At 36.7% G+C, this 25,032-nt stretch overlaps 1 protein-coding gene across 1 annotated transcript in view; it reads right to left on the bottom strand.

Annotated features, from left to right (window-relative positions):
- The window catches only part of LARS2 (leucyl-tRNA synthetase 2, mitochondrial), an 82,762-nt gene that overhangs the window by 16,902 nt on the left and 40,828 nt on the right, over positions 1-25,032 (bottom strand). Inside the window, exons 9-16 of the mRNA XM_056485632.1 lie at positions 23,837-23,996; positions 20,907-21,011; positions 18,237-18,352; positions 17,011-17,294; positions 13,800-13,898; positions 10,831-10,968; positions 2,739-2,842; positions 1,395-1,577 (exon numbers count right to left, since the gene is read on the bottom strand). Coding sequence (XP_056341607.1) covers positions 1,395-1,577; positions 2,739-2,842; positions 10,831-10,968; positions 13,800-13,898; positions 17,011-17,294; positions 18,237-18,352; positions 20,907-21,011; positions 23,837-23,996 — 1,189 coding nt within the window. The remainder of the gene's footprint in view (positions 1-1,394; positions 1,578-2,738; positions 2,843-10,830; positions 10,969-13,799; positions 13,899-17,010; positions 17,295-18,236; positions 18,353-20,906; positions 21,012-23,836; positions 23,997-25,032) is intronic.

Consider the following 25,032-nt stretch of genomic DNA (forward strand, 5'->3'; position numbering starts at 1 on the left):
ATCATTAAAAAGTCAGAACAAAGCATAAAGAGATTTAAGAGATGATTTTCACCTAACTTTCTATTTTCTTCTCCCCTGGAAATCCCCTGCTAAAATCTCCTTTTGTTCACATTTTCCAATACTATTAATATGAGATGATGCCAAAATCTTCCTTTGTATTTATCGAGTGGTAAACAGGTTGCTGGAATAACTAAATGCATTTTTGCTAGCATTATAACTGCATGTGCCTAGCTTTCTTACAAAATGTTTAATCACCAAGCTCTCATATACTTTGCAACTAAGATTTGGTACACACTAACCTCACAGTAAGTTAATAATTCAATTTTCAAGATCAGAAAATACAGCAAAAAGATCATGCATCACCAAATCAGCTGCCTCAGGGAACTGTGTACCTGTGTAGAGTTTGGGATGCAACTGTTAAGGTTTGATTCTAAGTGATTCATTTTTTTAAGAGACCTTTTCAAATGCCTAGCTCTCTACTGTTGTGATTAGGCTAGCTGAGAACTCATAAAGCCCACTTCTCCAATACATACAATAGTGCAATAATATATAAAGGAACACAAATGAAAATAAAATGTGACAGACACAACTGAAAAAAAATTTAGTGCAGGCTGAACTAAGTGGCAGCTAACACATGAAAGAATTAAGAACTACACTTTTTGAAACCAGCAATGGAGTGTTTTATTAAAGCCTTATGTGACAGGAAGGTGAAATGTAAATGAATGTATAAGACTACATTAAAATGCATGAACCACAGTAGATAAAAGAAATTAAGACCTGTCAGTATGAGGAATTGCATGATAGGAGTAAATAAGTGCACAGGAGGGTAATTCTTAACTTATTAAAGATGTAAGCTCATAAAAATGTCATATCTAGAAATATTAACTACTAGGAACCCTGATTATCTTCTAATGAGATTCTTCTGAAAACTGCTTCATAGTCCAGTTTACAAAAGCCATTCCATGTGTGTTAATAAATGGAAATAACAAAACATTGTGAAGGTGTATCTGTAATCAGATATGATTAGAAAAAATCAGATTATAAAGAAAAATAATTTTTCTTTATCAAGTTAATCAACCTTCGCTAATTAAAAAAAGATAATGAGGCCGAAGTTTTAAAAAGAAAATACAACTTAAGTAGTAGTTTTCTTATGTTCTTTTAGCTTATAAGAGGTAAGCTGCTTGCAATAATCTTGCAAGTTTGCCTCTTAGTGATAACTTTGTGACCCTCTCTCTTTTAAAAGAAATAAACAAACCTGTTCATGGTACTTTTTGATTTTTTTTTTTCCAAAACTTGGGCATCAAGAACTGTATTAATTTTGTGTTTAGAATATAATAATTGAGAAAAAAGAAACAAACCCACAACAAACAAACTACAGAAACAATCTGACTTACTTTTAGCATCCCACAGAATGTCTTGCTCTGGAGGAGCAGCAAACAGAATGTAAAGACGCAGGGTGTCAATGCCATACTCTTTCACTATTTCCTCAGGGTCTATTCCATTGTGCTTAGATTTGCTCATTTTTTCCCAAGCAACTTGGAGCTTCTCACCAGTTTTTAGGTGAACTGGTTCACTTCCTAAATATTAAGACATACAAAAATTACTGAAACAAATTTTGCTTGCTTTTAACAGCAACTAATTTTGTTCCCTAACCACGAGAAGAAACAACTATTGCTAGTGTTTTGGGGTTTGTTTTTTTTTCCAAAATAGCTTAAAGATGGATACCACCCATTCCAAACAATCTTTTCCCTCCCAGATTTTTCCTGTGTTAATAATACCAGTAATATCCTAAAGCTTCCATCACATCATGACAAAAAGTCTCCTATTATTTGGGAGCTATATCTGCCTTGCATCCTAAGTGCTGCCTTGATAGCTCCTGATATTTAATCTATTTTATAACCATGACATTTAAAACTTCCTAGAATGGTGTACTGATTTGATACAATTCAGGCCTGTACTTAGGTTTTGCCAACACCAGATTTACAGGTTCCAATTGCAGTAAGTTATTCTGAAAAGAGTGTTTTCTCTTGCATGAATTTAGAGACAAAGTGGGGCATTTACACTGAAAAAGGTGCAACTGAGTAAAACCCTCTGCCAAAAACCCCAATCTTTTCTAGAAGAAATCAGGGTAGCAGAGAGTGGCAAAAATTAAGAGGGTGAATTGGTTGGTTGATTTTTAATTGTCTTACAGGGTATCCAGTGAAAACAAGGATGTATGAGAGGAATGCTTAAGAGAGGCAAATATGACCAAACCGTTTTTATTGCTACAGACAACATAGCAATGACTGGTCCAGCTTATGCAGTGAAGGATCTGCAAAAAACTTTAGAATGAGCACTGTTTCCTACAAGTTTTACATTCCTAACACCTACTGAATACACTTGCACCTGTGTCAGTTTTGCTGTAATGTTTTTGTAGGTTGTTTGTTTGCTGGCACTAACTGCCTCCATTCAGCAGGCTGCTGAGCACTGCTAGCAAAACTGACTTTTGATATTTTGGACTACACTGGAGCCAAAATAGTACCACGGTACTGTTTCTGTATTTGGATACAATTAAAAGCTGCTGTATTAGAAGGATCTCTGTGCACTCAGCAGTATGTGTGAATCCAAAACTCACGGAAGTTGCTCTCCGGTTTAAATATTAGAAGGATTAATTTTCTCTTCCAAATTTTCCCAGAACTGAAGCAGTCCCTGGCTTAAGGGACTCACCTATGCTGATTTTCCCATGCAGTTTCTCTTACCAGTGAAATCAACCTCCTCTCTCTTCAAACACTGGCCAGTTGTTGTTAGTCTGAATGTCTGATTCTTGATAAGACCTTGAACCAAGAGCTTATGGAAAGGCTCCCTAAGGATGGAAGGAAAAAGAAATTTCTCTGTTGAAAAGAGCTGTCAAAAGCATACTTTATGATAAGCCTCAGGTGTTGAGCCAATCAGGCACAATTTTTTAATGAGACAAGAATTTCAAGTTGACAATACATAAATAGTTGTCACCTTAGAAAGAGTATTTTGTGCATTGATTCACGGTGGTTGGCTGGCAAGTCTAAGTATTTATTTGCATTCTGCTCACATTCTTGTACCCTGATTTAGTACTAAGTTATTCTAACATCACTTTTCAAATTTGCATATGGATAATACACAGAAGTTTCTTGGCCAACAGTACAATTTCCCTAACTTCAAGCTAAATCTCTTGTGTAAAAGCATTCAAGTACCTGGCCTCACTGTCTTACAAATATTTAGTTCTAGCTTCTCTCTGAGGAGCACAGGATTTTGAACAAATCAAAATGTTGTTCCACATTTCTTTCTATAAAGAGATAAGAAAGTTTCTCTAACATAAGCACCCACATGCCTTGTCCCTTTGCAGAACTAGCCAGGAAAGCCTAGCTGTATCAAAAAGTACACTAGAAAAAGGGCAATGCTGCAAAGTCCATATCTCAGTGCATCAGTTTTTTAGCACCTTACTTTTCTTGCAAAATTTACATCAGGGAGAATAAAGTCCTGTGAAATGAGTATATGACAGGGCTAAAAAAAGCCTTGAAAGGCACTCCAAGTAAACACTGCTCTGGTTGACACACTATTGTGGCCCCCTCCTTTAATGATCTTGCATTTCTAATGCATTGAGTCACATGTCTGTCCCTTTTTTTACTGGAAAAAAAGGCAACAAAATTTATCTCTAAAGCTTTAGATTCCAGCTCAGTAGAACAGGAATTTAAGGCAGTTCTAACACAGCTTTAAAAACAGTAGGGGCCAGGGAAGGAGCATATATGAAAGCATATATGGTCTGGAAGCCTTCTCATGGGATCTTCCAACACAGGGACTTCAGTGACCATCATTTTGCAGGACATGATCATCAGCACAGGTTAATACTAACTTGCAGCTCCTAATGTTGACATGTGTGCGCAACACTAAACATTAAATAGAAATTTTCTACACTCTTACCTAATGAAACCTCAAATGTGTACCAAACAACTTAGGTAAAAAGGATGCATTAATCCTATTAACTTTTTTTTTAAAGCCATCGTATACTCATCTAAAAAAGTAGTAAAACCAGACTTCCACATTTCATTTCACTTGAACAAAAAAGTCATAATCCAAAACACGACTCACTATTAAATATAAATTACATGAAAATTTATCTCATGATTTAAAACAAAGTCATTTAATATACAATTAAAGTATTGTTAAATTATCTAACAATTAGGCATGTTTCTACCATATTAAATCAGGTATCTTCCAAGTACTAGTCCTTAAACACTTTTGCTGACTCTGAAGTATGAAGATATTTGAAAACAAAACCGTAAATTGGGAGAGAAAGTGACAAGCTTCATATTTTATCTTCAACATGTTCAAGTTTGAACATGAGTTTCCTTCCTTGCATATTTTGTATACTTATAAATATTGTGCAAGTACTGGCACATATTGATGTATCAGTCACAAAGAAGTATGAGTCTCTGCCACACCACCTGGTTTTACCAACAATGTAAAGTAAAAGCAGCAACTCAAGCATCTCTATAAATATTTTATGGACAATACTCCAGATGTCGACTGAAAAATCTTGTCATTTAAATGTAAAAGAACTTAAGAGAATGAGAACTGAAGTCAAATTTGCACAGTAAAACAAAGAAAAACTATTTTTAAAATAGGATGTAAAAATAATCTAAAATACAATAAAAAAATTACTATAAATTATCCAAGTGAATTAGAAGGTAAAAACTGGGCACAAAACTTTGTAACCCTATCAACAAAAATAGTGGGAAAATGCTTCAGGATAAAACAGTTTATGACACATTTCTTCTGTCTCTACAAACTAGAGACATTACACCACTGGGGAAAAAAAAATCCCTCCCTATCATTCAGTACTTCAGTCTGTTTAAGATCTCAAACAGTTATTAAAATAGCTACACTTCCTGCTATCTAAAGTAAAGCTAATGAGGTTGCCAGATCATCCAAATCAGATAGGGCTCTCCACTGGAAGTGATTTTTCAAGGAACACTTATTTTTAATGACAAAGAGTTAGTTCAGATCATATGCCAAGTTACTAAAAACTGAATGCAGGAACAAGCATTTCTTATTTTTGTTTGTGCTGACAGAGGCTACAAAAATGCAATACAAAATACATTACCAAGTATGGGGAAAAAAACCATGTGTTCCTAGTGGGAGACCACAGGAGTATGGAGACATGCCCAAAATGAGAAAGCCATAGTCCATCTGCTTAACACAGGGCTCAAAACCAAACTGAGCCCTGCATTAAATGCACAGTGATTTTGGCCACGTTGTGATGGCTCCATCTCTTGTTCACATGCAGAGTTACACTTGAATTCATGGTAATAAAACTGCACACCTCAAACATTTTCATTCAAAGGCAGGGATGCAATTCTTGGCTGCATAAGGAAATTGTCAAGGACTGCAGCACAGGGATGATGCAATTTTGACCTAAATACTGGAGCACCCAGTCATGGCATCATAAAAACCTCCTGATTCAAAACACCAAGAATAATGAAATTAAGCCATTTTCAGACACACTGACATTTCTGACACAGAAGAGGTGTCTCAAGCTCCTTTGAATGCTTGGTCATGTTTCAGATTGTAGGTATAATGGAATGGGATAGACCTTCACCTACCTGTGAAATTTGTTTGTACTCATGCTGGAGTATCCGCATTGAGACCTTGCCCATATTACAGGTTTTGATTGTGTTGTATGTCCCATCTACAAAGTGTGCCTGACACCTCTGAGAAGGATCAGCTGTGCTAGCTATGAAGTCTGTAATCCATCTTTTCCTATCTCTAATGTTCATATACAGGTTAATCTCCATGAGACATCAATCTCTCTATCTATATAGAGACCATGCAATGGATGGTAGGGCAAGCATGATAGACTGATCAGGAATTCCTGCTCAGTGCCACGATCTCATGCTCTTTGCTTTGCTCTGCGCAGGGTGAGCAGCAGGACTTTCAATCGTGGCTGGAAGAACTCTGTGGAGATTGCCACAGTGATAAAATAGTGAATTCAGAAGAAGGGATAACCCTACCACAGGAGTTCACTGCATGCACTCTGCACCTTTAGAAAGGCTGAGAGAGCTGTGCTCTGGTGTGAAGACAAGACTAGGTCAGTCATTATCAGCTGAGTCCAGGGGGCTGTGAAACGTGCTGTTAGATACAGCTGTGCAGCCTTGTGGAGGTGCCTGGAGGATGTGGAAGCTGATAATTTTAGGCAAAACAAAAAAGACAAAACAATATTTAATGTTCAAGATTCCACACAGTTAAAACTGAGTGCTTTTGCTTAAACTGAGCACTAGTGATAAGGTCCTAAATTAATGCAGAGAAGCCGTAGCATAATTCCTTCACAGAGTAAGCTATTTCTGTCCCACACATATCTTCTTTTATTCTGTAACTGAGCTATGTGAAAAATAGTGCCTTCTTATTCAGCAGATTTGCCGTCTATCAGACTCAAATCTGCAGACTTAATGGCAACAATAAACTTTTTCATTGCTTTATAATCCTTCAGGGAGAATGTGCTAGATTCCATTTCCAATTATTCATCAGACAGAACTGACTACTGAAGTCTAGGGCAGAACCAGACTCTGTGTAACTTGTACTTGCACAGCTGAGCAGCTGTAATGGAGAGTGTCAGCACACGCCTGCCATGGTGGATTAAGCTGGAACAGAGGAGGAGTCTTCTGGCCCCAGCTGCCTACCTGGCCCCTCTCCCAGCAGTGGTCACAGCTGGGAGGGCTTGCTGCCTTGTGAATCATTTATAGAAGCAATGCATTTTCCAGACCAGACTGCTAGAACAAATTGACATCAATTTGGGCTTAATCTGATATCACATGTATGAATACCCAGAGGGTACCACTTATTCTGCCTTGTCATTACTGAGAAATGGAGCGGCATTTTTTTCCCACCATCGCCAGTCCAATGCATTAAAAAATAAAAGACCATGCCTCATCTTTAGGAGATATTTAAGCTATATTGACACCTTTACAATTTTAAATGCCTACAAACACTGCATTTTCAATGAGGGCATGTATGTTTGTAAACTTCTATTTTGTACATGTTGCCTATAATATTTCTGTAATAACCATGACACAATATTTGGAAAGATTGATTTGAAAATCCAAAATACAGGAATTTTAATTTCTGTTGTCAAGCAGATTATTATATTAACAGCCATTAAAGATAATTAAAGACTACCCAGAAATCTCTCAATTGATTTGAAAGTCACACGATACGAGTTAAGCAATAAAAATTTCCATAAAGAAAACATATTAAAATGAAAAGCTACTACAGATAAGTAGGGGAATCATAAAAATTTTTAAGGATGCTAGATGACACTTTAAATGGTGGTAGCTCTTGTTAACTGAGATATAATAATTTTATTTATTTAATCTGTGAAAAAGACCTAAGCTACTGGAGAAAGATTGAAAATGCACAAGAGGGCAGTGTTTTTTAACATTTTAGGCTTCCCTCAGAGCTATGGGCTTTGACATCCTGATTTCGAGTTTCTAACAACTAGCCTGTTGTTTCTAATTACACTTTTCAGATCTTTCAGACAAGCCCTTGAGAAGTTCAAACAGAAGACTGAGCAAGAGTGGCTTCTGATTAACTAAAACATTTAAAATACATGGCAATATTTAGAAAGGAGTTAAACCATTATTATATATTAAACCAAAATCCTAATTTGACTTCGTGGCTTCAAAGCACCTAATGCTTTACCTTGCATAGAGCTAAAGCAAATGAACAACTTTGTGCATGATGATGAATTCGTTACAGTCACCTTGCAGTCTGAGCATATGTCTAAGCAGTTCATTTACCCAGCCCTCAGGGCAATGCTGTAACAGATCTTTGTATGTGCAACAGCTCTTGAGATTGTATATGGTGGCAAAGGAATTCTCCACAGCCTTGCAAACTGCTTCTACAGAAAACAATTTCGACTTTCTTCTGCCGTTGTCACTAGACATGGTCAGTGCTTCTTAAGGATTTTTTTCATTGAAGGTAGAGTTCTCTTCTGCAATTTACCATACCAGGCTACACTACACAGCTTTTGTGCTACTGCTCTGTCACACCAGAGTGGGAACAAAATTCCAAAGTACTGTAGCTACAGAATCATAGTCCTTAGAATAATGCTAGTTGGAAGGTTCCTTTGGAAGTAATTTGGTGCAATTCTTTTCTCATACCAGACCTAACTTCTGGTTTTTCAGGGCCCTGTCCAGCTGCGTTTTGAAAATATGTGATGACAGAGACACCACATTGCCTCAAATCCAATGGTTCCAGTCTCATCACCTTCCCTGCCAAAACTGTACTCCTTCTGTCCAGCTGAACCTTGCTGCAGTCTGTGACTGTTACTGCTTTCCTTTGTCTGTATATCTCCGAAAAGAGTCTGGTTCTATCTTCTCTATAAACCTCCTTTAGGTAGCAGTAGACAGCAGTTACATTCCCTCCTTAGCCTTCTCTTCTCCATGAGGAACACACTCAACTCCCTTAGCCTCTTCTTGTATGTCATATGCTCCAACCCCTGACTATTGTAGCACTCCTCCACTAGACCCTCTTCAGTTTGACAGTGTACCTCACACTGGGGTGAGAGCCTCAAAACTAGACACAGTATTCCAGTTGTTCCTGAATGATGAACAGAAATAACCGAAGCTGAACATGGTTTTGCTAGCAGAGTATACTGTCATGCCAGCTGCTGACCCACCTCTAACTGGTGTTCATCAGGACCCCTAAGCCCTTCTCTGCTGTAATCCTCCCCAACAGATGGCACAGCCCCAGTTGTTCTGTTAAGTCATGGTAAAATATATGCACACCTCATCCACATATGTCACCTCATTTACAGATGAAATCACCTTACCACAGAAGGAAAACAGATTAAGTTGGGCATAATTTCCTCTTGGTAAATCCATGGTGGCTGCTCCAGTCACTCTGTCTTTCATGCCTGGAACTTGCATGTGTCTGGTTTACTTAACTGAACCCTAACTCAGTCCTACTCTTCAATGGGCAGTATCTCTTGCCTTCAAACTTTCCTACTAAGCACAGACCTTGACAGCAAAGGCCAAGGCCAAGACATTCCTTTCTACTTAGGCTGCCTGCTAGATTTTGCATCAGGCCAATATCTTCCTTGGTGCTCTTTTCAACGTATGTCCAGAAGCAATTCTTACTACCTTCACGTTCTTCACCAGTTTCAATATTTTATAAGCTATGACCTTTCCATAATCCATATTGCCTATTCAGTAAATGCTTCTTACATTTCTCCAGGGGTAGCCCATCCTTACGTCCACTTTCCTTGCACTTATTTTCGTCTTCTTAAGGTCACACAGGACGTCCCTTTTCAGTCCAGCTGGCCTCTTTTCATGCCTTTTTTTCTTGCACACTGAAGTGAACCACTTACTTTGCAAGAAAATCTCCCCTGCCCTGTGAGCTCACTTTATACTGACAATACTTCAACCACTAATGTGGTTAATGGCATTTTGGAAGGCTGAAGAATTCGACTGGCAAAAGAACATTTTGCTGCTGTGTTATAGCTCCACTAGATGGCTGACGGATTAGGATTGCGAAATCTTTTGTAGAATTAATAAACCTAAAATTGCTCCCAAGAGAAAGCTTTAAAATTTCTGCTTGAAGGCATAACACCTCTGAAAGGAAGGGTCTGCTTTGAAAGACCCACTCTGAGAGAGAAGAAACAGTCTTCTTGCTGCATCTACACAAGCTGTAGACAACAGGGTGAAACACAGGTACACAAATAATCTACATCAAATATTTCAAACACAGCTTTCACTACAAACTATTGCACAGCCAAGAATGAGTTATGAAAACACATTGCTTATTTTCATAAAAATTAGGAAATACATTGGGGAAACATTCTGCTAGCTGCAGTAACTTTTCCTTCTTTTTCTAGCTCATAGCTACTTAAATTCTAGTTTTGTAGCAAAACTACAGCATTCGAATGAGTTCAGTCACATACATATTTAGGCTTCTCTTTGACATGAAGTTTTTAGAGGGGATACTTGTAAAGAATGAATTTATATGAATTGCGGCTGAGAAAATACTGAGCAATTCTTCTCATGGGACCACTCATTTTGACTCAATCTATTAAGTCATCTCTGCTGATGGAAGAACAGGATAGAACATGGGCCAGAGTTTCATTGTTCTGCCACTAGTACTCTCCAAGTTGAGGATGGCATTTTAGGGTACCAAAGAGCTGAATTTCAGTGGAAACGGGAATGTTAAGCTCAGAACCTATCTAAGAGGACAAAGAACAGAACAACAGATGACTCATCTTCTTCATCAAAATTTACCTCTACCCAAAGCAGTGAACAGTGAATTAGGCTACAGCAGAAGCATCAATAAGAGTAATTAAAAGTAATTATATAAAATTCATTCAATAAAAAATAAATTGACATGAGATAAATATATTGCTTTTGCCTATCAAGAGGTGTTTTGTACTGCCCAGCTCCAATAATACAGTGACTTATAAGAGTGCTTTGTTTTTTGCATATGCATGGTTCCACTGAAATTAATACCCTCACTGGTAGGAAGGTGTCTAATTTGAAATAATAGCGCTACACAGAAAACCTGAAGTTACTAGTTTGTGCATGCTTCTGCAGGCTGGAAATCAACAGCAGCATATTATCACTTGCTCTGAGCCAGTTAATACTCATGCAACAAAAATGTTTGTATGAACACATACAGGAAGTGCAACTCACTGTGAGTAACCAAGTACTGACAAAGCAGGAAAATTCAGGCTTCTTCGATGTAATGTTCCACTGTCACAACAATGTCCACTAATAATCTTGCAAGTCAAATGAAATATGAAAGATTTTAATAGAAATGTATAAGGCTTACTTGTGTTTTGTCATCTTTAGATCATGGCAAAAATGGCTGAAGAACCTTGCATAGAATAAGTGCATAACTGCATGCTCCTTGCCTCCAATGTACAAATCCACAGGCATCCAGTAGTCTGCTAAGTCACTATTAAAGGGCCTGAAAAAACACAATAATAGAAAAGAATTTAATGTTGAAAAGAAAGATCAGTGCTACTAAAGTAGCTCATCATCCTTGACTGGACAACACTGTTTACTGGGAGCAATATATGTGTAATAAAACTTCCATTTTGCTATCAGGTATTTTTATTTTTTTAAGAAGTGAAATGATTATTATAGACAAAAAATTAATTTCCACTGAGATGTAGATGCACAAAAAGATTATTCTCCTATATTTCAGGCAAGCAATTACCTGATAAAGCAATGAAAATGCTTGACTGATCTTTAAATGATTTTTTTGTAAATACCCTGTGGCCAGCTTTAAATTTTTTATCAAGCTTTATATACAAATACGTTAGAATGAAAGACAAAAGACAACCACTTAAAACCAGTTGACTTTTTAAATCGATGGTTAGCACTTGCTGTTAGGGGGCAATGATGCAGTTTACAGCTGCAGAACCCTCTGTAGAGTGAGATGGGTGACAGCACTCCAGCTGAAGGATGCTCAGTGAAATGACAGCAAATTTGTCATTTACAGCATATTTACTATGTCAATGGAGGTCACCTGAATGGTTTCCCAGCATTGCATACTGCTTTATTACATAATTCTATGTCTCCTGTAAGTGGGCCTGCAAAATGTCATTTATACAGAAGTTTTCTAATGTGGACTTCAAGCCCCCACTCTAACAAACCTACTTGATTTGTCAACCTGTCTGATTATTCCATCTGCAATTTTTGTTACAGCAACACTTTCTTCCTCACAGATGAGCCCAGAAGCAAATCAAGAACTGGGATTCATGTCTTTGGTGGAACAAATCAAACCTAACTTGTTTGGGTTCCAGAATCAACAGAGCAATTCTCCTGAACTGTAGACCAGTGAAATATGGTTTATGGAAATAAAGAGTTTACACATGTGTAGCTCAGTTAAAATAACTAAATAAATAAATCAAATTTAGTGCAGAAGTCCATATAAATATTCTCATTTCAGTATAAAACATATTAGACTACACTAAGCTATTACATTGGCAGTTGGATGTTACATCTGACTATTTCTTCTTCAACTTCTGGAAATGTTACTCTTGCCCACACATAAAATATACTTCAAACTGTCATGGAGAGGAAGCAATCTGCCTAACTCATTAACAGTAATAATATATTCATGCTATCACTAGAAAATAATTAAAATTGGCATGAAATAAAAATGTTCACAGAAGATTTTTTTCTAGTTTAACCAAACTAGTGCTGCCAATACAAAAAAAATAATTGGCCCAGCAATATTAAGTCACTGAATATATGTAGTATGTTCCCAAACACTGCTCTGCACAATATATAAACAAATACATACCCAAACAGCCCATCATGTGGTAACAATGTTTTAAAATGCAATTCTTCCTGTCTTCCTCAGACTACATAGCAGGGATGTTGTACTAATTCCTCTTTGGAAAAAACCAGTGCTATCAAGCAGTGCTACTACAGGCAGAGTATGAAGCAGAAAAACAGCTAAATAACTACATGTGTCTTCCCACACTCTCCATGCTGCAGACACTAGTCCATAGCACAGGAAAAATCTCCTCACATCAATTATGCATGTAGAGGAAGTGCTGACACAGCAGGGGATTGCTGTGATGCTTCTTCACTTGAGGTCTGTGCACAAGGAAATGGCAAGAGTCACCAAAATTCAAAAGGAGAGAAGTGTAGGCACTAGGCTCAGCAGCTGGATGCTACACTGGACTATTCCTCTTGTTAGCAGTGGAACAGCACTGCCTGTCTACACACTGAACTACTCAGTGCATTCCCAGAGAGGGTACACTTCACACAATTTACCAGTCTCAGAGTCGTGGCAGGTTGTCATTCCTGATGGCACCCCCCACTAAGGGCTTCAGCTCCTCAGCTGAACATATTCTCTCCCTGCCTCACAATTCCTGTTCATGCAAAATTCTGCTCCTTGCCCTGTAGTTCCTGTGCTTACATAGTTGTGTTTACACATCCTGCTCTTCTAGATCTCCTGACATAGGAGTAATCAAATACCACATTTTTAGACCAGCTCCATATATTGTCCTGGTTTTGGCTGTGATAGAGTTATTTTTCTTCTGAATAACTGGTACAGTGCTGTGCTTTGAATTCAGTACGAGAATAATGTTGATAACACACAGATGTTCTCGTTGCTGTTGAGCAGTGCTTACTGTAAACCAAGTCTTTCTTGGTCTCTCATGCTCTGCCAGACAGCATGTGCACAAAGAAGCTGGGAGGAAGCACAGCCAGGAAGGCTAACCCAGACTGGCCAAAGGGATATTCCATATCATAGACTGTCATGCCCAGTATATAAACTGGGGGAGTTGGCTGGGAGATGCCAATTGCTGCTAAGGAATGCGCTGGGCAGCAGTAAGCAGATGGTGAACAATTATATAGTGCATCACTCATTTTTCCGGGGTTTCTCTCTCTCTCTCTCTTTCCCTCTCCCTTCTATTATAATTATAATTATAATTAACACCACAATATTTTACTTTCTTTCAGTTATTAAACTATTCTTATCCAAGCAATGATTTTACATTTTTTTCCTCTTCCTGATGGTCCTCCACGGCCCACAGGGTGTGTGTGGGCAGTGAGCAAGCAGCTGGGTGGTATTTAAATGCCAGCTGGGGTTAAACCACACTACATACCTTGTGCCCTGCTCAGGCCCAGAGGGCAGGCACATTATGAAGGCAGTGCAGGGATTTACACTGTCAGTAGACTGCAGCTAGAAGCTGGAAGCACCTGAGTGTGTGGTTTCTTTGTTCCCTTATGCTCTGTGCAGCAGGCTTGCCCCCAGTGGCCCTGTGCCTGCAGCCTCACCTGTCTGTGTTGTGAGGGTCAGTGTACCTCAGGTAGTACCAAGCGGAATCAACGAATGTATCCATGGTATCGACTTCTCGCCGTGCTGCTGCCTTGCACCTGAGCAAGAGAGGAGAAAAGCTTTTTTTAGATAAGTAACAAGCTTGGGAAAAAAACCCAGACAAACATGGACAGAGTGGCCACAAAGACATTTAGATTGAAAACTGACCAATCTGAATAGTGACATGTTCAGAAAAAGTTCAACAACAATAACAGGACTGACTTTTTCCCTGTCTCTCCCAGAACACAGCAAAAGCAAGCTGAAAAGAAGCCTAAGCAGCCATCACATCCAGCAACAGAAAAAGATGGCACCACACTGGACATCCCTCTCAATCTTGGAATTTTTTGGAATTGCCATTTTAAAAGATACAAAGCACAGACAAGTGTACTTTGCCATAAAGTTAATGGGTACTGAATATAGATCACACTTGTTAGGTACCAGCAGATTTAGCAGAAAGGTCAGGTGGTTGCTTCTCATTGACTGTATGTACAAAATTGTCTTGGCAGATTCCATTTGTTATCTCTAGAAAAAATTAATTTATTTTAATTTCAGCTTTCACTGAGATCAAATCTCTTCTAGACCTTGTAGCACAATTTTAATTTGTAATTACAGCAAATTGATTTTTGCTTGTAATTATATTGGCAGCCCTAAGGAACAGCTTCAAAGTAGATTTTAGAAGCTCAGTTTACTTTCTGTTAATTTCCCTTTGAATATTCATTGTTTGTAGGAGCCAATAATCACATTTAATAAACTTCCATTTGTTGTAAATGATCCCTCTTAAAACACTTACTGTTAAAACAACGAGGTTATTCCAATGTCAATGAAATTTCACAATCTGTGACACTCTTGTACATAAATGCAACTGATTATATGTAAGGAATGTACACAGTTTATGACTGTATGCAAGTTTAAATGCATGCACGTGTGTAGTAAATACACATCATAAATTTCACTGTTTCACATTTACTAACTGCATATTTAGTCTCTGATCAGTCTTGATGAGTGAGCTGCAACATGTATCTCTGCTTGACTGCCTGATACGTCAGCTTGGCTTGTCAAGGCAAGTTTATAAGAGCATCACCGCTTAACATTTTCCTTCATTCGGTCTCTGTACCTGGTCCTCCTCTCTATGCAAGTTTTTTCTTCCAATGAGAATAATGTAATAAAGTAATTTTACTTCTAACTGCTTTTTTAGTGTAGAATAATCATTTTATGAAATGGTACACATAAGCAAAGACTTGGCCGATGTAAAAGAATGGCTTTCCTGTCAAAAGTAAGAATACTTACTGTCATTGAACCATAATTACACCTGCTTCATGCCTCTGTGCTCTAAATGGACATGGCTCACTAACACAGAGACAGCATGGGAATCTTTTAGAGTTTATACCATTTATATCAATATTGTGATTATAGGTACAATACTGTAATCTCATTAGACAATCTTCAGACAACTAACACAATTAACTGGAGTTGTATAACAAAGAATAGCTTGGGCATCTCCTCCATTTATGATTGTTAATATTATTATCACTCAAATACTCAGACTTTTTTTCCATCTGGCTTTCCTTATTAATTCTGGATATTAAATGAAACTAATAAAAAAACCTATTACTGGAGAGAAGAACTAAAGGAAGGGATGATGTAACTTCTCAGAGCAAGGAAATGCAAGGATGACGGCTCAAACAAGTAATAGCTCAAATGATTTGAAACTGTAGCAGACATGGATGAGCAATACTGATGATAGCTGTCAAATGGACGAGAATTAGGAAGACAAATAAAAATGAGAATTAAAAAAAGTTAATTTCAGCAAGCTATCACATTTTAGGCTAAGAAACTAATCTTGCGTGACTTTTTTTCTGACTAAGAAAATGCCTTTGATTAACTTCTATGCAGTGCAGCCACAATAGCTATCCAGAAACCATAAGGATTTGCTATACATCAAAAGTATTTTATTGCCTGGTAAACAACAAAATCATTTTTAACTAAGGCTGTGGGGGAAGCCAAGAGCGCACACAGTGACTTTCAGTCACAACAGGAAACTTCTTCAATTGAAATTAGGAATTGTAGACCAAGGCATTTCTGAGGGTTTTACTAAACCTGTGGATCTTATTCAGTAAGGCTTCACTGCAAAGGTCACATTTCAAAATACACTACTATGTGCAATTTCAATAGGCACATCTGAGAAGGAATTTCCTACGCAGAAACACGGGAGTAAAGGTCTGTTTTACAAAAAATTACATGTTATCAACAAAATTTAAAATACATGTTCCCAGAGAACCACGGAACTGCTAACATTAAAATAAATTTAGATGTTATGAACCTGTTGAATTATCAGTGAGAGCCCTACTGCCATTTATACGTCTGATTTCCCTGCCTTACAGCCTAATAACATACTTCTCACTTGGTCAGTCTGCTAGGAACAGCAATGCATTGCACTGCTGATGAAAAACTTCTCTGGGATACCTCATATTCTACCAGTTCCTCTCACAGAACCTATAGGCAAACTTCAGTGCACAGAGTATCTAAGCAGTCCTCAAGACTATACAATTTATTTTTACAACATATCTCTTACTACATAATTTAGATTTTTTATTTCTTGAACAGATGGACTACAAACAACAAGGATTATAGCGATGACAAGATGCATTTACTTTCAAATCTGAATTACATGCTATCTGTAAGGTACAGCTTCATGATAAAGATTTATATAGCTGAGGAACACTTTATTGTTGACTATTGCAAGAAAATGAACACAATGTTAGTTTCCTTAGCAAGACAACTAATTCAGTAATCATAATAAGCTTTATATGAACACTGATGAGAGATAACTAAAATAACTGTAGTAAATGAAGTGAGAAATACTGTTAAGAAATGGGAAATGGAGAAAATTATTCTGTTTTTTCCTTTTTTTCTTTTCTCTTACTTAAAACGAGTGAGTTTTGTTTCAGATTGTTTATGACAAAATAGCAGTGGGCATGGAGTGTTGCAAACAGTACACAGTTTTACAGAGTGTATAAGAAAAAAATCCCTGTGCTGGGTCAAACTAAACATCATTCTGGAGTATCATCCTGTCTCAGAGCAGTCACTTGTCAACACTTCGGGAAAGTGCACAAGAAGCAGGCAGGTGCAAAGTAACCTCTCCAGACTGCAGCAAATATAACACTGACTTACCTTGGACAGGAACAGTTCACCCATTCTGGGGCGCTTTCTAAAGGTGAGGCTCCCTTTCCTGTGAACATGGTCACATTGGGCAACACCACAGGTAAGTCTTCGTAAGGCACGGGAACAGTGCCACATGCCTGGCAGTGAATGATTGGAATGGGCGTTCCCCAGTACCGCTGTCGAGATATTAACCAATCTCTCAACTTGTCACTTGTTAGGTCTCCACCTACTCTTTTATTTTTGGCCTGCTGAGTAATAGCTTTTAAAGCCTTCTGCCGAGTCATGCCGGTGATCTGATTGAGAAAAAAAAAAAATGACATGGAAAAATAAAAATTTATAGCTGCTGTCAGTAAAAGTACAAGAACAAACAAAACCAGTCAGTTTTCTGAGCATCAAATAAAATAGTTTCCCTCTTACCACTGGTTAACATCCTGCTATCCATGAGACTATTTACATACCAGCTGCTCATTTGACCCTCCTTGCTTAAATGATTATGCTCTTGATGATCTGAATAGAAGAAGGCTGAGAAAGAATCTTGTAGACAGCTTCAGGCATTATTGGCAGATATACGCATTTACTGCTGATATCTTTATCAGATGCTGCACACCAAAACTTTCAGAATTCTATCACAAACATAAGGTAGAGTCTGAGGAAATGCAAATGTTAAAACTGCTTTCCTTCTCCAGTGCTCATTTTAGGATTTTCTGTTCTTGCTTTCACATACATTTTAACCACTTAGACCCACCTGGAATGTAATGTGTCTGCTATTAAAACACGTATTTTCAAGAGCTATATCTAAAGATAAGATTCCTATGTCTCTTGAGGCATTCATGACACCACAAAGGCTGAAGCCACATTTCAATGAATTTGTGGACAAAGGACTAGTATAAAAATCTATTGAAATTATGAAATAAGAATCAACTTTCAACAAAGGTTAAATTATTCAGTTTCCATTATACAACTGAGACCAATACAGAGGAAAGTTCAACCTCCTCTCATGTACAAAAGGAAAAAACTTATTTTATTGCTACAGCAGAGCCAGCATATTTAATCATTAAATTGTTCCCAGAGATTTGGTAGCATAAGCTTGGCTTGATTTTAAAAAAAAATTTTTAAAATTTCCCTTTAGTCATACATAGTATTTGGCACTCTTGAGAAAAAAAAAAAAAAAAAAAAAAAGATTTAATTTGCATTGTTACTGTAAGTTGGAAAGAAATCCATACTTGTATACTCACCTCTGCAGAATTAATGACCTTCTCCAAACCATTTGGCAATGTCTCAATGACTTCAGTGAAAGAAATGCCCAGATTCTTAGCTACTGCAGCATCTTCTGCACTAGTACTAGGAATTCCTGGAAGGGATAAAAAACCATTTTATTTCTATGGCACTCTCTTTATAATGACTCATGTTTTCCTAAAGGAGTTAAAGAAAATGATTTAAGAACAGTAAAAATGTTTTTGTATTCTTTAAGCAGTGAAATTCAAACAGCAATAATTACAAACACATTTCTCAGTTCCTCTGTAATTCAAATGCTCATCAATGTCGTGTCCTTCTTTCAGAGAAGTTTGAAAATTTGATGGTTCTTAAAAAAATAGAAATAAAGCTATAAAATTTGGATAGAATTACAGAATTTTCAATATAGTCATATTATCTAAATAGAATATATTTTAAAAATACAAATTTTAATTCTATTTGCTAATATGATAATCAAAGACTCAACAAAGAGCAGTCTTCCTATTTCAATATTATCACTTTCTAATTTCATAATTTATTAAAATGTACCATAACATGACAGTCTCAAACATTACTATCCGTTTAACTTACTATGAAAGACATGATCTGTTTAGAAACTCAGGGAAATGACTGAAATAACATCAGTTTGCTATTCAGACCATAACTAGTGAGAACACTTCCTACAGCCATTCAGGTGAGTTACACATGTCAATACTATTTCAGGCTCCCAATGCTCTCTTTTCCTCTGCGTTGTATTATTTGGGTCAGACATGCATTTTAATTCTGCTCTGGAGAGTTACCTTTCACAGTGAATTAAGATATTTCTTAGCTTGCTTTATTATCACAGGTATTCTGAAATAATATTAAGATGCTAACAGATTTACTAAGAGATACATCTTTCTGAGTATGTTTCCCCTTCCATGATAATTAAATTAATAATTTGAACCATCTTGCACAATTACTGTCATCTTTAAAAGGCAAATAAACATACTCCAGCAAGACAATGCCAGCATTAAGTTGGTGAAAACTACACACAATAGTTCTCAAAATATTTGCTGAGCACTTTGGATTTATTAACTAAACCAGCTTAACAATCGTCTTAGTTCAGGCAGTGAAATGCCTGCTATATTCTAACTCTGCCAATATGTGGATGTTTGGAAACAGATGACTAAAGAAAATCAAACAAAAATCCCCTGTGACGAGTAATTCCTTAGAAAAACACAAAATTGCTATTTTATCTTTCCAGCGGATGTACACTCTTGCCATTTCAAGAACAAGGTTTGTATCTTAATTTGTCAGAGAGCCCTGCAGTCTGCAACAGGTGACTTCACCATACGCTCTACAAACAGAAAAAAGCAGGTGCCATTTTTTGGTCTGCTTTTGAAAAGATGATGCTATTAATGTACACTGGCAAAGCTCAACAGCTGGCACCCACAGCTTCCCATGAAGAGCTGTTTCCAGCAGACATATGGCCAAGGTATGTGCCAGCAAACTGGAAGATTTTAAGGAAAAATAAGATTAGGTATCTCAATTATTTGGCTTCTCCTATACGAGGAAAACCTTTGTTTCTCTAAAAAGCAGATTCAAATGTAAAGCGAAAGATGTGGGCAAGGTATATAGCCCAAATGGATAATTTCCATCAGCTCTGTGAGGGTCATCCAAGATATTTTTGCACAGTCAGCTGGTTTAATTCAGTCTAGTTGTGCAAAAATAGCCAATATTGGCAGCAGCGAAGGCAGCAGTCCCAGAACAGGAAAGAAGTATCAGCAACAGGGAGGCAACAACAGGCTTTTTCAATGCAGCTGAGACCATGGCAAAGCACAGGAGTAAATAAAGAGCTTAGTGGGTGCAGACTAAAATGGATCTGGCTTTTAAAACTCAGTACAATTTCTACTTCGACTCATTAGGACAATCATATTATCTGAGAGTATGTACGTAGCTGCCTAGTTTGGGGGACCAGGCTCCATACCCAGGGAAGGAGTAAGACAGGCAGCTTCATAGGACAACTTTGAGAACAGAAGCTCACTGCAGGCAATTCAGCATCCTCTAGCAACACCTTCCCCCTCCACCTATGGATCCTCAACTCTAAATCAGGTGCCTTAAATTATGGGCTCAACCTTGAGAGAGAAAGGATATAAGACAACTGTCCAAGACTACCTGAAAACAATTACCTATCCTGAACTATTTTACTGGAATCAAAACAAATATTACTAGATAAAAAAAGTTGGAAGTTTTGTACATTTACCATCCGAAGCATTTCTCTCTAAGGATGTACATAATTTATGTAAATTTAAGACACAAAAAAAGGCCAAAAGTTAGGGTTGTTTGTCAAAAAACGGTACAGTTCTGTTTTGATTAAGGATGCTGAGAGACAGCCAAACACATATGTTGAAGGTAACCAATTTTCTTAAGATATGCAGATCCTCAAACTTAGCTTATTAAATGCACTAATTTTGCAATATTTTTATTTAAAATTATCATCCTGTAAATCTCTTCACCCACATAGATTCCACATAGCTCCTTTTCCCTTCTTTCTTCCCTAATGAAGAACAGAAATCCAAAATCTAGGAGAGAGAGCCTCTGTGTTCAAATATTTACCACAACTGTATCTTGTGCTCCAACACAGCAACTGAAAACCATACTATTCCACTTACATATCTAATGTCACATACCTATTTTACTATCAAGAAAATTATCAAAATTGGTTTTTGCTGAAATGACAACAGGAATCTCCTGATTGGTAAGCAAATTCACAGCTGTCACTGAAGTAAGGGAGTCTGAAAACAAACGTATTGATAAGGTAAGTAAAATATAATAGAAGATATGCTAAGAACATCACTTATCATTACAATGCAGTTTATCTTGAACTTACATGAATTTTGAATAACACTTTCCTTTAAAAAAGAAAGAAAATTACAAACTTATTCACATTTCAAAAAAGCTCAAATATTAAAATGCTCAGTAAGCCAGACTGATAAATTTTCATTATTAGAAAACACATAACAAGCACCTGTATAAAAACAGAGTAAGATTTGGATTATAATGGAAAAATTGAGTCTTTGATCAAAATACAGGCTGCTGCGAAGTTGTACAAATTGGTTTTAGTAAGTCCTCATTTATGTACTAGCATACAACGTTACAAAATCTCACCAAAAATCAGATAAAACTGCAGGGGAGTATATATCCTTATGATTTAATTTCTTACAGAGGAACTACAAAGCATGTGAAATCTTTTTTTTTTAACCTGTGTTAAAAAGCCGCCTAAGTAACCTATTGATTTCCAAACAGGATATTAATATTCATATTACAGATGAGGAACCCAATGTCCATAAGCAAGGGAAGATAGGAGCAGAGAGAATTAAGGGTGAGAACTAATAAACTGAAATTGATGTACAGTGTGCAGATTGGGTGGCTCAGAAAGAAAAAAACCAAATTTGAATACTCCAAATTTTGAGGATTCAAACTCCAGATCGCAATTTGGACCTATTTCTAACTTTTTCAGTGCCTTTAAGTTGATGATAATTACAATCACTAAAATATGGGCTGCTAAGAGCTTCCTTTCACCTTTCTTCATAGCTGAGCTGAGGCTATGAAGGCTTGTATTGCAATGCATAAAATCTGCTTGAAGTAAAGTAAAAGCAATTTTGAGAACAGGGCTATTATATCTCATCATGCTTCTTCACACAAATGATACATTTATTTATTTATGACTATTGCTTTTCCAAATTTTAGGTGTCTGAGGTATTCATATTATAAAGAAAATTTCCACATTCAAACCACTGTACACAGCTTTCCTCTGTTTAAAAAAAAGTACAAAAGGGACAATTTCATTATTTAAAAGCAACTAACCAGAAAGCGTCATAAGCAAGAAGCTGAGTGGGCAGGACAGTGCTTTTTAAAATAACTTCTCTCTTCTACCCAGCAATAATCTTCATTTTATTCTGGAACCCCAAATAATAACTGCAGTTTATGAAGGTACTCACTTGCTCACATCATTATCATCATAACCAAAAAGAGATAATGTTACAAGTACAAATGTAAGACAATGTATGCAGAGTATTATAATGAGATAATGAACAACATAACGGTCAAATCTTTATCTCAGGCACCTCCTGCTGTCAAAACTATTAGACTTAGCAGATTCTAAATTAGCATACATTTTGCTAGGCAAAAAAAAAAAATTGGATGTTTGACAACTATTTAAATAATAGTAGCCTAAAATATAGACATGTACTTCAAGACAAAAGATTTTAGAACTTTCAGTTGCTCTGCTATACAGTAGCTTTTCTCTCCTAGAAAACATAAAAACATACCCTCCTAATTATTTAAATGAGAACACAGTGAATAAAGAGAATCACAAGACTATGCATTGAAAGCAATTACACTTAATTATATTAAAATTTCAGTGTTTCTGAGAAATTTTTTTAAAAGCCTTGGTTAATGTGAAAATAGGGTCTACATAAGGCCATCCAAATTTTTTTTTATACGTAAACGCCATTGTTGGCCTTTCATATGTAAAATGCCAATCTCCGCTTATTTCAAGTGAAGAATGTCTATAAGTAAGTAGCAGGAGTATAAAATAGCAGTTATGTGGAATTGTGCCTCTTTTTTGAGGACTTTTGGCTGTCATTTTCCAACTGACAGTTTCTTAATTTAACTCAATCAAAAGCTTTAAGCTTATTGCTAAGAGATACACACAAAAAAGCTTTTGCAAGTATGTCCACTTAAAAACAAATATAGAAATATACCATCGTCCTTATTAAATGCAAAATTTGCACTTTTGTGGTTTGGCTTAAAGCACAAGATCCAACAAAGGTACAGGCATATGCACGGATGTGCAGTTAGTGCTTTGATTTGGTTCAACTGCTAGAACTGCAAATTTGCTCTCCAAAATTCTCCAGGCTTTGCTCACCTCTTAGACAAGGGCTTTATGTACACAACACAATCAGGCTCCATGGTTTTTTCTACTAGCAAACAAACTTTTTAAAGGTAAAGGTTCTGTACAACCAACACAATTTCCCACTGATTTCAAGATACTGTTGAAATCAGATGTTACATACACAATGAAGCATCATCTTTACCAGTAAGGGAAAAAGAAAATATTGAACACCAGCTTGACGTGAAAACAAAAAAATATTATATTTACTCTTATTATTTCCAGGTTTTCCAAACAATAAAAAATACTAATCTATTGACCTCTTTAGATTCCTTATGACAGGAAGAAATCATCACTGGTGCAAGAATTAGTTCTGCTATCTTTGTGCTAATGATGAATTACGACATAGACATGAGATTTTCCAATGGGTTGACACAGTCAAATTTAGACTGTTCATTTCTGGTAGATGAGGAAACAAAAATCTGTCCCATTGCTTTTATATATTATGAAGTGTTAAAATTATTATAAAAATAAGAATTCTAGCATAGCTGCTCTTGTCACATCTGAAGCCAGGACAGGCTGATGTGACACTGTGCGACACACCGTAAGAATCAAAGGCCTGCTCACTCTCAACAGCCCCTGCTCAGCTTGATGCACATTCTCTAAAGATCCTTCTCCTACAATTGTTGCTTTTCTACAACAAATTGAAGAAAAGAAAAATACCACCTTTCCCTGGGATGAGCTCCTTCTGAAAGATTTCCTTGAGACTGCTGTTCCCATGCAGCAGTCTGTGAGTTGGTAAGATATATAAATGGGAAGCTCCATAAATGGCTTCAGGTGTATAGGTGTAAGCTGCTAGCTTATCTTCTGTTACCTTGCCATTAACCTGAAAAAGAGTAGGAAAAAATCCCACAAGGAGTGCATGGTTACAGATTTCCCTTCCTTTTCATACAGCGAACAAGTCTACATCACCCAACATAAATACACAGATCCAAATACCAAAGTCAGATACATTCCCACTACAGAAATTTTCCAGAATCAAACCTTGGCAAAACTTACTTTCAGGCCTTGAGAAAGGTTGCTTTACAGTCTTGCCTTAGTTTATCCAAATATCTCTATAAAAATATAGTTCTAATCCTATATGCAATATTGCACTGTGTCACTGAGATAGACTCAATCCCTGGCTAAGCCACCCGGAATCCTTCCTATTCACTTTTAATATGCATGCCTTGTTTCCAAGAAACTGGAAGGAGACGAAAACTTCTCTGAAATCTAAAGAGAATTTAGGATTTTCTCAGCTACAATATGACTTTATACCATACTTCTCTGATGAAATGCTTGCTGCTTAAGCACAGAAATAAAATAATAAAAGGTAGTGCAACAAACAGTTGGACATAAAATATAAATAGTAAAGACTTTAAAGACTTTAAGAATTGCCACCTAGAACTATCAACAAGGTTTAAATCTTAGATCAACTAACTGTGTATATGGGAGTCTTGGAAGGAGATCTTTCTGTAATAAGTATTGGTATAAATTTTCAGAAACAATTTATAAAAGCAACTTTAATACAAAGCTATTTAAATACAAGTACTGCATTCTTTTAGCAGGGTGCCAGTCAGAGGTATTTAAAAGTTTTAAATTGTCACAATTTGAAGTTCTGAAAAATTGAGTACTTTAAAATAGTCACTTTTAGAATGCTAGACCAGAGTAAATAATCACAATAAAGTTTTGAAGTACAAGGGCTGAAATTTGATCAGGGTCTCTGAAAATCTCTTCTGTCACTACCATATTCATAGAGCCTTGTTCACCTCTTGACAAAAAAGTGAAAATCTGAAGTCCTTCTGTAGATAATGATAAATTTCTTTTTTTCAGGTTTCCTTTTCCTTTTGCTCCTTTCTTTCTATCTGGAGACCTCTCTGTAG

This window comes from Oenanthe melanoleuca, chromosome 2, assembly GCF_029582105.1.
Source record: "Oenanthe melanoleuca isolate GR-GAL-2019-014 chromosome 2, OMel1.0, whole genome shotgun sequence".
Lineage (NCBI taxonomy): Eukaryota > Metazoa > Chordata > Aves > Passeriformes > Muscicapidae > Oenanthe > Oenanthe melanoleuca.